Raw genomic sequence first — 13859 nt, 5'->3', positions numbered from 1 at the left:
GTTTCAAATGACAGGATGAGAGGAAATGGGTTTAAGTTGCGTCAGGGTAAATTTAGGTTGGATATCAGGAAAAATTTCTTTACAGAGAGGGTTGTGAAGCATTGGAACAGGCTGCCCGGGTAGGTGGTGGAGTCCCCATCCCTGGAGGTGTATAAAAGTTGTGCGGATGTTTTGCTGAGGGACATGGGTTAGGGACCCTGGCAGTGCAGGGTGAACAGTTGGGCCTGATGATCCTAAAGGTCTCTTCCAGCCAGATGATTCTGAGATTCTGTGAAATCCCTTGTGAAGTATTGTTCCTGCCTGTCATGAGACATGGTCATTGTTTATGCCATTTGAGCTTGTTTTATCTTCTTTTTTAAGGATTAGGTTTGATCCTTAAGCGTTCAGTCCTTGCTTGCCTGTTGATAATACTGGCACATATAACATGGTCTGGGGTTTGTGCACACTTTATGCAGTTTTGTGCACTTTGTGTGGCTTTTCAAAACAAACAAAGGAGTTTTGTTTTATTGGATTACATCAGGCAGCGGACATTTATACACCTCACGTATGATGCTCTCTATTGCAGAGGCTCATAGGAGTCTTAAGGAAGATTCCAGTTTGTTGGAGTGAGATTGGTGTGTTTCAAACAGACTGAGCAAGTCTGATTTCCAACCCCCCTCTCCCTTTTTTTTTTCTTTGAGAGAGAGCTAACTCTGAATGTTTTTGCAAGGCAAAGACATACTGTTGTAGTCTGAGAAACTTTTTTTCTGACTGATCATCCTTTGATTATTCAGATATCAGTTTCTGACTGGTACAGTGGATAATAACTGTAAATCATTTGTTGGAACAGATTTCTAATGTGCAACACACCTAGGATCTAAGCCAGAGTAAAGAGGCAAGTCTTGCCTTTGTATGTGAGGCAAAAATGACAGTGTTCTATTATGATAGGTAAACTGTGGATGCGTCCAGTTAACTGTGACCTTGATTCCTTTGCACCCAGATAATTGGAGGGATTTTGTCAGTACACTTCCAGTCACAGTTAAATTTTATTCAGTTTCTTCTTCAAATTTAAAGACTAACTTTAACCAGGGAAGCATCTTATTCACTTAGAATGTAATTAATTAACTTGAATCATCCCCTCCTTCTTCAAGGTTACATCCGTCTCACAAATATATTTTTCTATCACAAGCATAAACTCGGCAGCAGGCAGCTTTCCCTGATGTTGGGTGCAATAAGAAAGAGTAAGCATGGGGAATTTTTTTTTTTGTCTCTTGACTGGAGTTTTTATCTACAGTTTATCTGTTTGTTTACTTTTATGTTTTGAACTTTTAACTACCAGGAAAATTGTGTTTTACTTTGAATCTTGAAGGTGTTTGCGTTGATGTGGTCTTTTTTTTTCTTCATGCAATTAATTTTCTTGTAGCTTCTTCTCTGAAATGTGATCCAGGAGACAAATTGACTCTTTTTTTTTTCCCCTTTTTTGTTTTTTTTTAAACTAGGTTTGGGCAGAGCATATGCTCTAGCTTTTGCTGAAAGAGGAGCTTCAGTAGTTGGTAAGTTTTATGTTAACTGACTCGATCTAGACAATAACCTTTGCCTCTCACATAGCTTGTGTTCAACGGTTCATGCCCTTTTAGGCAGTAACCTTTGTTATTTAATGGTTCTCTGTCTTATCTTTGGGTATTTAAAATTTGCTTCTAAGCTCTATTTTCCTATGAAACAAGTTCCCTGAGTTTGTCCAAGGGCTTGTCTTTGCTGGAAAGCCAGTTTGAATCAGATAATTTCCTGAACTGGACTTTCGTCCATGCATACCAATCTTTATCGTGAGCTGTGGTCACAGAGGGTGTTGTCTTATGTGAATACTGTACAGAAATTTTTAATATGATTGTTTGAAAATGTGGATATGTTATCATCTAGAACCTCCTCTCAGGAAAGGAGGTATTGGAATGTAATGCAGTATCAGTAGCTCGCAGAAGACACAGGATATGCTGAAAGTGCACTGCATTATTTCTTTCTGCAGTGCATTGTGTGGAAGAGTCATCTGGTCTCAATGACATTGCCAAATAGCTCTCAGTAAAGGATTTCGTAGTTATTTGGTTGAACCTCCTTCAGGGAATATTTAGTTGTGGAAAATACTGTATTGCAAGCTAATTCTGAGGGTTAGGTCATATTCTTGGGCACTCTCCAGCAGCTGGCATCACCATTTGACTGCCTATGAATGAATTTGTACAGGTATTTTTGATGAGTTCAAGGTTAAATGTTTAAACAGATCATGGACAAGAACTTGCTCACTGATTTTTAGCAGCTTTCTAATAATCCCGATCTCAGTGTACAAAATTTCATGAAAATAGCTTGGTTTTACTTTATCAATTAAAAACGAGAAGTCTTGTGTATAGACAAAAAATAATTTTTTTTCTGGTAGTTCCCACCTTTGGTACTTACCTTATTTACTAGAAACATGAATACTTCATTTTAAGTTCTTCGTTAACACAAATTAGGTCACTAAGGCAGCCCCAATGTTTAATTATATTGACTCTGTGTAGCTACTGGTGTTCTGACTTGCCAGAATGATCTGAAAGAAAATGTGTTGTATTGCCAGACCACAGCTAATACTCCTTAATTTCATGGCCTTATTGCACAATAGCTAAATAAGGGCATTTTTTTCTTTCCATTTGGAAACTACATGTCAATTCACCTCTTCATATAACAGAGCTTTGCAATTACCTCTGCATGCTTGTGTTTGCTTTATCTACTCTTGTCCTCTTGTGATTCTGACTTAAGAGTTGAGAAGTTACTTGTGTAAAGATTTTTTTTTTTTTTTTTTTTTTTTTTAACTGAAGCAGATATGAGACTCACGTCTTTTCGAAACAAGTATCCTTTTTGAAGGTGTGGGAATGAAGGTACATTGTAAGAACAGTGATCGAATACTCTAGTTGGAGGAATATCAGTGGGTCCCAACATGGGAGCTTTTTCTGTCCAGTCCCACACCCCTGTGTACAACCTTCTGTTGAGTGGGATGCTGTCGGCATGGTTAGGCTGAGCAGTGTGATCCAACTGGAAATCTCCCTTTTCCCATTACCCAAAGGCTGTCTGCTACCACCTTTTGTGTCATGCTTCATCTCTTCCGTTCTTTTCAGCAGAAGAAGTTGAAAGCAGGAGGAAGGGAATGCTTCGCTTTTGTCTTGTGTTATGTGCAGACCCTGCTGTTTCTTCCTTTTTAGTCTACCTCAAGGCTCTCCTGTGTGTCTGTTTTAGTTTAGATTAGTCATGCTTTTGAAGCATCTCTTCGGATTTGCATTTATTTATATTTTGGTTTTCATTGTGGGATAGTATTGAGCTGTGTGAGTGGACTTCCTTTGAAAACCAAACTGGAAGATGCAGTTTATCAGTGTACCTAAATTTCTCCAAATGTGTGTGTTTGGTTTATGTCACCGGACTCCAGCAAGAAATGAGCCTGTATATTTTTTAAAAACTGTACTGTAGATGTGAGGTCCTCAGCAGCAACTGTTTCACTGTACAGGTTTGCTTCTGCTGCTCTGTGCTACTTGCTAATAAAGCGTTCCTAGCCTTAGAGGAATTATTCTCTCTGGTTCAGGCTATAACCATTTTCTGTCAAAACTGCTACAGACTCTGGCTCTTTTCTACTGAGTGTTTTCAACTGGAAATTATATGATCTAAAGCTTGAACTTAAAATAATGTTATTTATGCATATTTTTAAAAATTATTCTGTCATGCTCTATCACACACTGTTTTATGATTTTCAAAGCCTAGAATAGCTCTGTTCTTTCTTGTGTACTCATTTTTGCTTCAACTCTGTAAGTGCCTGCACTCAGCCTAAGGTGCTTTGCTGCCTCTGGAAATTTGCCCAAATCTTTAATGAAGCTTTTGTCAACAAATTACTATTGAAGTAAAGGATAAACGTACCTGAGTGTGTCTTTGATAGAGAGTTATAGTGTCTTAACAAGACTAACTGAATGTTTTTGTATAAAGGTTTACCATAGAATTGTACACTTTTATGTCCCAGGACAGATTAGAAATCCTAGTACTGTTCCTGATTTTCTTTAATTTAATGTTGTGTTAAAGACCTTTGATGTTGCAGACAGGACAGTCTGCCCATGTTGCCTATTGTAATACTTCAATACAGTTGGAAATTTTCCCTAATACCTCACCTGAACTGTGCTAGTTGCGTGTTCAACCTGTTAGATATTGATCTATTTAGCTTGGACATCTTGTCTCTCTCTCTCTTTTTTTTTTTTGTTTTTTCATCAGTCTTTAGTGTACTTGAGCTTTTCACTGTGTTCTGTCTTAGTCCTTCCTGCTTCAGTCTAGGCAGTTCTTGGGTTTAGTACTGTTCGTGGGGTTTTTTTGTTCTGTTCTTTATAAGGGTCACTTTCTGGACTTTGGCATTTTCATTTACTCATATGGATTTTCTGCAGTGTTTTTACATTCCCTTGGAATGTAAATTCCCCCTGTACGCAAAGTTGAATACAGGATTCCACATAAGACTTTCTTGGTCTGTGTAATGGAGAATGATTTTGTCCTGTGTCCTGCAAACTATGTTCCTCTTTGTATGGCAAGTGAAAAAAAAAAAAAAGGGAGGTGGGGAGCACAATATGGTTTTGTGTCCTTTTATGATGATACTGTGGACTTACAATTATTGTTTATCATCAAGGCCTGCAAGAACATCTTGCATATTTTTGCTGATTTCACTATGGCTGGCTTCTTCAGGGCTTGAAAAAGTGAGAAGGCTCAAAGCTGGAGTTCAACATAGTAAAAGACAGTTTAGCAAAATACCAGTGTTGCATGTAAATCCTCAGTCAGTTCTGGTTTTCCTACAATTTTGTTTTACACCCACTTAAACATACTTCTTACCATTTTTTGAAATGCTTTTTCCAAATATAATGTGTCTATGGATTTTTTTCTTTCACTTATGGATTTTATGAAACTGTGGGACATGCAAATACAGCAATGTGGTGAGCTGTGGTGATGAAACAGTTCAGCTATCCTAAACGGTGCATACCTCAGTACAGAGAGCAGCCTGTCAGGTGCCCTCTTATCTCACAGGAGAAGGAACTGAAGTCCCACAGCAGGCTCTTCTCCCTTTTTTCAAATGGTTTGATCTGTCCTATAGTGAAGTAACTTTAGGACTAGTAGTTAGTAACATTTTAGCTACTCTGTTAAACAGGAACAAAGCCTTCTCAGTCTTGTTTAGAGTTTATACAATAGCTGTAGCAGTTTGACAAGAGATCAGAATTAATCACCTGTGATTGGTATGTAATCTTGACCTTAATCTGTGAACTAGAATAACACAGCCAGAGGAAGCCTGGGCAGGGCAAGCAAGTTGAATGTATGGTGGAGGGGGAAAAAAAAATCTATTTCCCACATTACTTAGAAAAATGGATACTGTATGTTATACTATTTTTTTAAAAAGATAAAAATGTGACCTACTGTTCTTGTCTAATAATCTGAGATTCCCAGTAGGATCCAGATGATGCAGCAGGACTTATTAATACTCCATGTATTCCAGAATGATAATGATATAAGGAAAGACCATAAAGTCTAAGTGTTAACAATGAAAAACTCATTTCTTTGTGATGCACAGTGAATGATCTTGGAGGTGATTTCAAGGGACATGGCAAGAGCTCCTCAGCTGCTGACAAAGTTGTCAACGAAATCAGAGCAAAAGGAGGGAAAGCAGTACCCAATTATGGTATGTTATTTTTGTAGACTAGTGTAATTCTTTATCTATAGGAATAGGGGACTGGATGAATGAAGAGTTGACACTGCTTAATAAAGGATTATTTCCATCTTGCCAATACCGTATAAATTAAATAGGTGTAATGTAATGTGGAGCAGGGAGACAGAGATGCAAAAAGCAAGTGCATAAATTGCTTTTTTAATGAATACTCCTCTAGTAAGGCTATTTTTTTCATAAGCTTTCTTAACACTGAAATACTAAGAAACTGTCCATCTGCAGTTGTTAGGGGCAAAATGGGAATGGATGTGTCTTGCTTGTTTTGCTTCTTGTTTTTCTTGCAATGGCAAACATTGTGCCATTTAGATTTGCTGTGTGGTGTTTGCTTTAGGCCACAAGCAAGTAGTGGCTGAATTTAAATTTGTTTTACGCTGGAATTATACACATTTTATTTTTCTTAGCTGCGTGGAATTAGTTGTTACTGTTCTGGAAGTGTAGTGTATCCAGTTTATTTTGCTTGAAAATTTATACTTTTTTCTTACAGATTCGGTGGAAGATGGTGAAAAGCTTGTGAAGACAGCACTTGAGGCTTTTGGGAGGATAGGTACAGTTGATTAATTCTCGTTGTAACTTTTTGCAAGTGCAGAGCCATTATAAACAGTGCAATTCACAAATGTATGAAGTACAGTGTGACAACAGTAGAACTCACCAACCCTTGATGTCCTTAGTCAGTGAAACTTAAATCAGAGGCTTTCCACTTTAAACCTGAATGGGCAACTTTTCTCTCTTTTTCGTACTTATTACCAGAAATGTAAAGGTCAATATATAATGATTTTCTGCCCTGCAGAATTTTGTTACTTCAGTAATGGTTAAGAATTTTTGTCTTAAAGCACGTAGTTCATCAAGTATTATAAATAGCTGCATAAAATTAGGATACACAGTGCTGCTGAAGAGTCAAGAGATGCCCTGTCATGTTTTGTAAGCTCTTTTGCCTATGTGAAGATCAAAATGCTTTCACATACACAAAACCCATCAGAACATAACAAAAAACTTGAGGTATTTTATCTAACAAGTAATGTTCCTCTTTACCATATGATTACCTCTGTTAAATGGTGAAGTTTCTGTGATTTTAACTGAGGGCTAAATGGCTAAAAGTACACATGATCAAAGCCAACCAGAACCAAATTAGATATTTGACAAAAAATTGTTATGGTCCGCATTGCTGTAGTGGCTCTGTGACTCTTACAGTTATTTGGATTTACTGCAACAAAGGTGGTGGCACAAACTGCATGATTGGGAGCACTCTGGAATTCAAAGCAAGCTGCAAAACTGTGCAGGATGGCTGCATCCTGCAGGTATTGTATTCCTAAGTAGCTAGCACTTTACAGCTATACCTCCTTGCTGGCCTTTGTCCATTGGCAGGCCAAGACTCGACTGTACTTGAAGTATTTTGTCTTGTCGTAGTTATTATCCAATGGTAGACTTCCACTATTCAGGACAAGGATCTATAGAACAGTAATACGATGTATGTGAGCAGTGTTCTTGTCTCTATATATTTTTAAAAGTGGGAGAAAAATAGAAACAAGCTCGTATTTTTATCAGTGCATTCACTTAGTTTATTTCTTTTTTTTTTTTTTAAGATATCGTTATAAACAATGCTGGCTGGGTAAGTAAACCTGAAGGTTTCCTGTTTGACTGTAGGCTGTTACTTTTCTGTAAAGACCTGTCCATCTTTTTTTCATTTCTTTTGTTTTATTCTCCTAATCGTGCATTTTAGGATCCTAAGAGACCGTTCATTTGTTCGGATAAGTGATGAAGATTGGGGTGAGTTGATAAACTTTAAAATGTCCTTCCTCTGTGAAAGATGAAAGGTACATCCCTCCCTTTGGTGCATGAAAGAAGAGAAGGCAGGGAAGGCTTTCTACGCCTGATCAGAGAACTATCTTTTGTCCTGAAAGCTTAGTGGTGAGCTGCTTGAATGCAGCTTGCAAACGAGGTCTGTGCGGCGATGTTTGGTAGGTGTATGTAGTTTTGAGGGGAAGAAAGGCTGTAGCTTCCATTCTTAGTTGCTGACTAGAATGCAAAAAAAAAAAAAAGCCAGGAGAAACTCACACAATAGTTTTTGTGGGCACATTCCTACTGCCAGCACTGACTGGCTGAATACTAAACAGGCTTAAAAGGCACAGAATTAACAACAGAGGAAAGAAAGCTGATATGCCAAGGGACAGAAGAAAACAGGGAGAACCTTCAGTGAGATGGTAGGTGGTGATAAGCCAGTTGAGCACACTTTTGACAGATAGTCTAACTCCTGTAGTCATTGTTTGACTGTCCTTGAGTGCAGGCATTTTAAATGCCTGTGAATTCTATACAAGAGAGCCCCATCTAAGAGGCAGAGGATCTATAAAATTATTATTAAAAAAGCTCCCCAAATCAGCCCACTTTTTTAGTAACAGTTTGAGAGTGTGAAGAGTGCAGTTTTTGTTATGAAGAAGAAAGAAGTGGTGTATTTCAAGTTGAAAGACAAAATTCTGGAATTATTGAACCTACTTTAATTTGTTCCTAGATATAATTCATAGAATTCATTTGAGGGGATCGTTCCTGGTCACCCGAGCTGCATGGAATCATATGAAAAATCAGAAATTTGGCAGGTAAACATTAGTTTTTTGTTTGGTTTTTTTTTTTTTGCTTTTTCAGTTGGGTGTAACAGACTGATGCATGCCCTGGCATTGAAGGAGGAGTTTTTTCTCCTTTCCTTTCATTATCACTGAGATGAAACAAGATCAGTCCAAATGTGGAAGCCATTATCCTGTCAGTTCTACTGTCCTCTCTGCCTCCCCAGCCAAATGCTTAAAGGAGTTTTCCACGTAGATTCAAATACTCCAGGCAGGAGCTGTAGGGCTGTAGAAATACCATTTTTTTTTTTTTTTTTTCCATTTTTACTTGTATGTTACTGCAAGTCCAAAGGATTCTTCTACTGCTCCTTCTTACTCAGTGGACAAGTGAAGAGCTATTGATGTCATCTCTCTGAACTTCTGCCTTTGGCATGGTCCCCCCACAACATCTTTCTCTTTAAACTGGAGAGATACAGATTTGATGGATGGACTGTTCGGTGGATTGGTGCAGCTGATACACCTGAGGGATGGGATGCCACCCTGAGGGACCTGGTGAAGCTTGAGAAGTGAGCCCCTATGAACCTCATGAGGGTCATCAAGGCTAAGTGGAAGGTCCTGCTGTGAGGAGAGGCTGAGGCAGTTGGGCTTGTTCAGAAGAGAAGGCTCCGAGGAGACTTTACTGCACCCTTCCAGTACTTAAGGAAAACCTATGAAAAAGATAGGGACAGTCTTTTTAGGAGGGCCTGTTGCGTCAGGACAAGGAGTGATGGTTTTAAACTAAAAGAGGGGAGATTGAGACTAGATACAAGGAAGAAAGTTTTTACAGTGAGGGTGGTGAAATACTGGCACAGGTTGCCCAGAGAGGTAGGGGATGATCCATCCCTGGAAACATTCAAGGTCATATTGAATGGGCTTTTAGCATCTAGTTGAAGATGTTTGTGCTCACCTCAGGGGTGTTGGACTGGATGACCTTTAAAGGTCCCTTCCAACCCAAACCATCTATGAATTTATGATGGGTCTTAATTTTTCTGTTCTGGGTTGTTTGTTTTTTTTTTTTTAATTCCCCTTTGGACAAATTTACTTGTCTTAGAAGCGATGGCTGTGTTATTAGTCTGTTTTGGTATGTGTTACCTGAAAAAGTGCAGTGAATTCAGACCTTTCACTTTTGTAGTTTTTCGTTATCAAAATACTGACATGACTATATTAATCATAACAACCGCACCCACATGTTGAAAGCTTTGTGAACTTCTTTACCATTCTGTGACCAAACGGACATTCTTTCTCATCCAGGGAACCAAATGGTAAGGATAAGGTGGGAGATCAGTAAGTGGAATACATGGCTAAAATCAAGGAGTTGAGTCCATTTAGGAAAACGCTTAACCTTGGTTCATTTTCTGTGTTTGCTCAGATAACAATGGTAGTGAGTGCTTCTGCAGTTTATGTATAGATGTGTACCATATGCAAAATGCCTGCTTTGTATAGATTTTGTAGCTTTTTTTGTCTTGATTATATTGAGTACTTGTAACACATCTCTTTATTTAGATTAAAAACATTGGATTACTGTCATTAAGACAAATAATAATAAAAATTAAATAGATTTTGGTCCCAGCTATGCAGTGAGTTTTCAGTAAACAGTATCAGTACATTCTGATAAGGCTACTTTTAGAAGTGAAAGTGTAGACCCTTTTCTTTTGAATTCCAATTTATGAGAAGATGTGCAACATAATATTTTCTTGCCTCAAACCGGCTATGAACTGCAGTGGTTTTAGAGCTTTCCTGTGAGCAATTCATTTGTCTCCACAGCAATAGTGTTAAGGGACAGCAAAAGGCAAGATTTTGCTCTGTTCTTCGTTCATACGTTTAACACACGCTAGGATTCCTTGAATGTGAGTTCTCTAAGACTGGCTCTTCACATATTGCCGGGTAGATACTATGGTGAAGTAATTTTCAATAATTCTATTGTAACTGCTGGAGCTATTTGTTACTTAGAAGAATAATGCCAGTTGAAGTGCAGTTAGAACATGAAAAGAAGCTACTTTAAATAGTGTATCGTCACAGAATGTTCTAGTTTTGCAGTGTAACTCATAAATGCTCATGTCTTTTTAGTTTTCTGCTACTATGACAATGCTTTGTCAGATGTTTGCTATCAATCAAACATTAAAAAAGGCATCTGTTTGTTCGCAAAACCAACAAATAATGTTTTCTTATTTGCATACTTCTGTTTTGTGGGATATGGGCATGTAATACCAAAGCTGGAAAATGCTTTTTTTGTAGATTTAAACAATGAGAAGGAATTATTGAACTTACTTTTCTTTTTTTCTTTTTTTCCTCCTCTCCCCCAAGAATAATTATGACTTCCTCAGCTGCTGGAATATATGGAAACTTTGGTCAGGCAAACTACAGTGCTGCAAAGCTTGGCCTTTTGGGTCTTTCAAACACAATTGCAATTGAAGGACGAAAGTATAATATCCACTGCAATACAATTGCTCCTACTGCTGGATCCAGACTCACCCAGACTGTCATGCCACAAGGTGAATCATTTAAGGTCTACACGTACTGATATTTTGCAGTGAATTGAAGCACAGTAATTTTCTTATCTCTTAGAAAATGCAAACCCTTTACAGTTTGTACTCTGCTAATTCCTACTGTCTTTTTGCCTCTAAACTGTCAAATTACTCTGTCTATTGTAAGGAATTCTAATTTTCTTCTGCAAGATAAGAAGCAATTTTTGTAATTCACAGAAGCAATTTCATGTGGTAAGGCTCTTTAAGTATTTATTTTAAATATCCTCCTATGGTAGTGGAAAGGCTTATTTGTTTCATCAAATGTAGAATCGGGTATGTGCATAAGGTGTTTGCACTTGTTATAATATTGTCTAATTGCAAAATACTGGTTTTTGCACAATGTCATGGGTGTACTTCTTTATTCCATGATCAGCAGAAGATAATAATGAATTGAGTTGCCAAATACAGTCTGTTTTGCTTTATTGCACAGTTACTAATCTTTGAATGCTTCAACAGGTTTTCACAGAGTGCTGCATTGGGTAGTCAATATAAATAATGTTATAGAAGAGAGTTGTGTGTAAAGTGTAAATTAAGCCTAAACAGAATGACTAATTGCTTTGGCAAATGACCAGAATAAACAAAAAGAATATGGAAACATAGAGTCTGTAAAAGGAAATTGCTCAGAAAGTATTCTAGAATCAGCGTATTTCATCTCCCTCCAGCCTTTCTTTTCCCTAGTGATAGTCAGATTTCAAAGCCAGGGGAATCATTACATCTTTCAGACTGATATACAAGATACTGAAGAGTAATATATTTTATACAGTTATGCATGGACTGAATGCATGATCTTGTTTGTCTAGTGAAGTTCTGCGTAAAGTATCCTGGTTTAGGTCTAAATAATCTAAGTGATCAGGAAATCTGGCACCTTTGTAGGTTTTATGTTCTAGGGATCTATTGCATGCAGTTACAGACGGGTCAAATACATTAAGCTTGCAGCCATGAGTTCCTGAAGTGTAAAGTGGAGCTCAGTAGCTGGAATTTGCTGAAGATATTTAGAAAGAGTGGTACAACCACCTCCTAATTTTCTTTAAGTCATTCTAAGAAGGGTGAGGTCCTTTGGTCGTCCTACATAGTTACAGCTCTGATCGCTTAGGTCTTACCTCATTCCCTCCCTCCCTCCCTGCTCAATTTTTCAAATACTCTTTAAAGGTTTTGATGCTAGACTTTCAAAAATATTTTCGTATGCTTATCAAATTATCCTCATTTTGTTAGTGCTTTCTTGTTCACCTTTAGATGTCTGCAAGCACCTGTGCTTTAGAATTGCCACAGTCAAGTATGTTCTGCTTGGAGCACTTATGGTTGTTCTTGCTAGAACTCCTAAGTATAGTTTGCATCTTATTGTGTGGTTTTTTTTAAACTTCTACTGCTTATTTCCTATCTCATTTAATACTGGATTAATAACATTAGTGATAACAGTCTAGTGCTCATCTTTGAGTCTAAATGGTATGTAGCATAAAGTAGAATACTTTAGAAAAGCGTAATGCTTTTGTCATGAACTTACAGCATGCCACGTATAATGGAGTTCAATTTCCTTTTACCTTTGTGGAAATTTTGAAAATGAACTTCGGTTACTTGGCTATTAAAAAGTACCTGTAATTCTAAACTTTCCCAGCTCTTCATCTGTCAGGGTATGTTTGAAAATGCTTGTTGACCTTTAGCTGAGGAACAGCTATGTATCTATTGCTGTTGAAAGAATAATATTTAAAAGCTGAAAAAGGAAATCAAACAAAGTTCATTCTTTTTTTCAGTGAATAGAATATGTGGTAAGAGCTACCTGGACAACCATTCTCTGCTTCATGACAATATCTCCATTTTCAGATAATTTGCTCTTGTGCCAGATGGCAATGGAACTCAAATACAACTAATATATAAATTTACAGGGCTGATAATAACCGATATCTCATTTGGAAATATCAGCATTTCTAAATGGAATGTTTCTCAAATATTCAGCAGCTGCAATTCTTTTCATATTGTCTTTTCTTTCCAACTGACTAGCAAATTAAAAGGGAAATGTCTCAGGTACATCTCTGTCAGGGTTATGTATAGCTGGCTTGTCCTTGTTTCAGGCTGCCTGTCAGATGGAAATTCAGGAAGGTACCTGACTTTGCAGTCTGCGCGTTATGGTGTTCTCAACATTTAGACAGTCCTTTGTCTGTCTGAGAACCAATATCATTGGGTTTGGAGGCATACATACATTTCATGAGTTCATATTTAATGACTCTTCAGATGTTTCATTTCATGTGTCATTTCATGGCAGAACACTCCCTGGCTCTGCTGTTCACTGGAAGGTGTTAGAGTAAGAATAATTTGGTGAAATTATACAGTACTTCTATTTTATTATTCCCCCCCTCCAATTTGCTCTAGATCTGGTCGATGCTTTCAAACCAGAGTATGTGGCTCCCTTAGTTGTTTGGCTTTGCCACGAGACCTGTATGGAGAATGGCAGTCTGTTTGAGGTAATCTTTTTATTTTCCCTTTCTTCCCCACTCTGTTCCTTCCTTTGCCCCCTCCCCTGAAACCAGTCATTTGCTTTAGCCTATCCAGTCTTAACCTTTTTGCTGAAACTGAATCATCAGTTGCAGGAACTACATAGTCAGCATAGACAGAAGAAAGGTTGACCCCGTTGTGTTGTATATGACATCAGGCAGTAACAGCCTTGTCACATTCTGATGCGTTCTCAAAATACTACTGACTTGATTGTTGCAATATTTATTGTACTCTTTTAAGTTTGAAAAGGTACCAGAGCAACTACTTCAGAAGAAGTTTTTGTTTTCTAAATCGTTCAAACACAGAAAGCAACTTGCAGGGAGGATGGATTAACTAGTTCTGGACACATTATAGGTATTACCATCAAACTGCTAGATCACGACTTGGATGGAAGCTGTTATCTTGTTCTTGGAGGTTTATGTTGGTTGTGTTTCAGTGTTTAACTGAACTGTTAAATACAACCATCAGTAGTTCAGAAATTTTTATGTTGAGTATGTTCTGGAGTATAATTTTTTTTCCCTA

The 13859-nt window shown here is 37.7% G+C and overlaps 1 protein-coding gene across 1 annotated transcript in view; it reads left to right on the top strand.

Annotated features, from left to right (window-relative positions):
• Positions 1–1478: 1478 nt before the first annotated feature.
• HSD17B4 (hydroxysteroid (17-beta) dehydrogenase 4) overlaps positions 1479–13859 on the top strand; it is a gene marked incomplete at both ends in the record, with an annotated part of 43537 nt that continues 31156 nt past the window's right edge. Inside the window, 8 exons of the mRNA XM_010138923.1 lie at positions 1479–1532; positions 5582–5689; positions 6219–6278; positions 6923–7034; positions 7452–7498; positions 8238–8322; positions 10630–10817; positions 13215–13306. Of these exons, the coding sequence (XP_010137225.1) occupies positions 1479–1532; positions 5582–5689; positions 6219–6278; positions 6923–7034; positions 7452–7498; positions 8238–8322; positions 10630–10817; positions 13215–13306 (746 nt within the window). The remainder of the gene's footprint in view (positions 1533–5581; positions 5690–6218; positions 6279–6922; positions 7035–7451; positions 7499–8237; positions 8323–10629; positions 10818–13214; positions 13307–13859) is intronic.

This window comes from Buceros rhinoceros, unplaced genomic scaffold (genome assembly GCF_000710305.1).
Source record: "Buceros rhinoceros silvestris isolate BGI_N320 unplaced genomic scaffold, ASM71030v1 scaffold15356, whole genome shotgun sequence".
Lineage (NCBI taxonomy): Eukaryota > Metazoa > Chordata > Aves > Bucerotiformes > Bucerotidae > Buceros > Buceros rhinoceros.
Note: the sequence above shows the minus strand (reverse complement) of the source record. Positions and strands in the feature narration are given on the sequence as shown.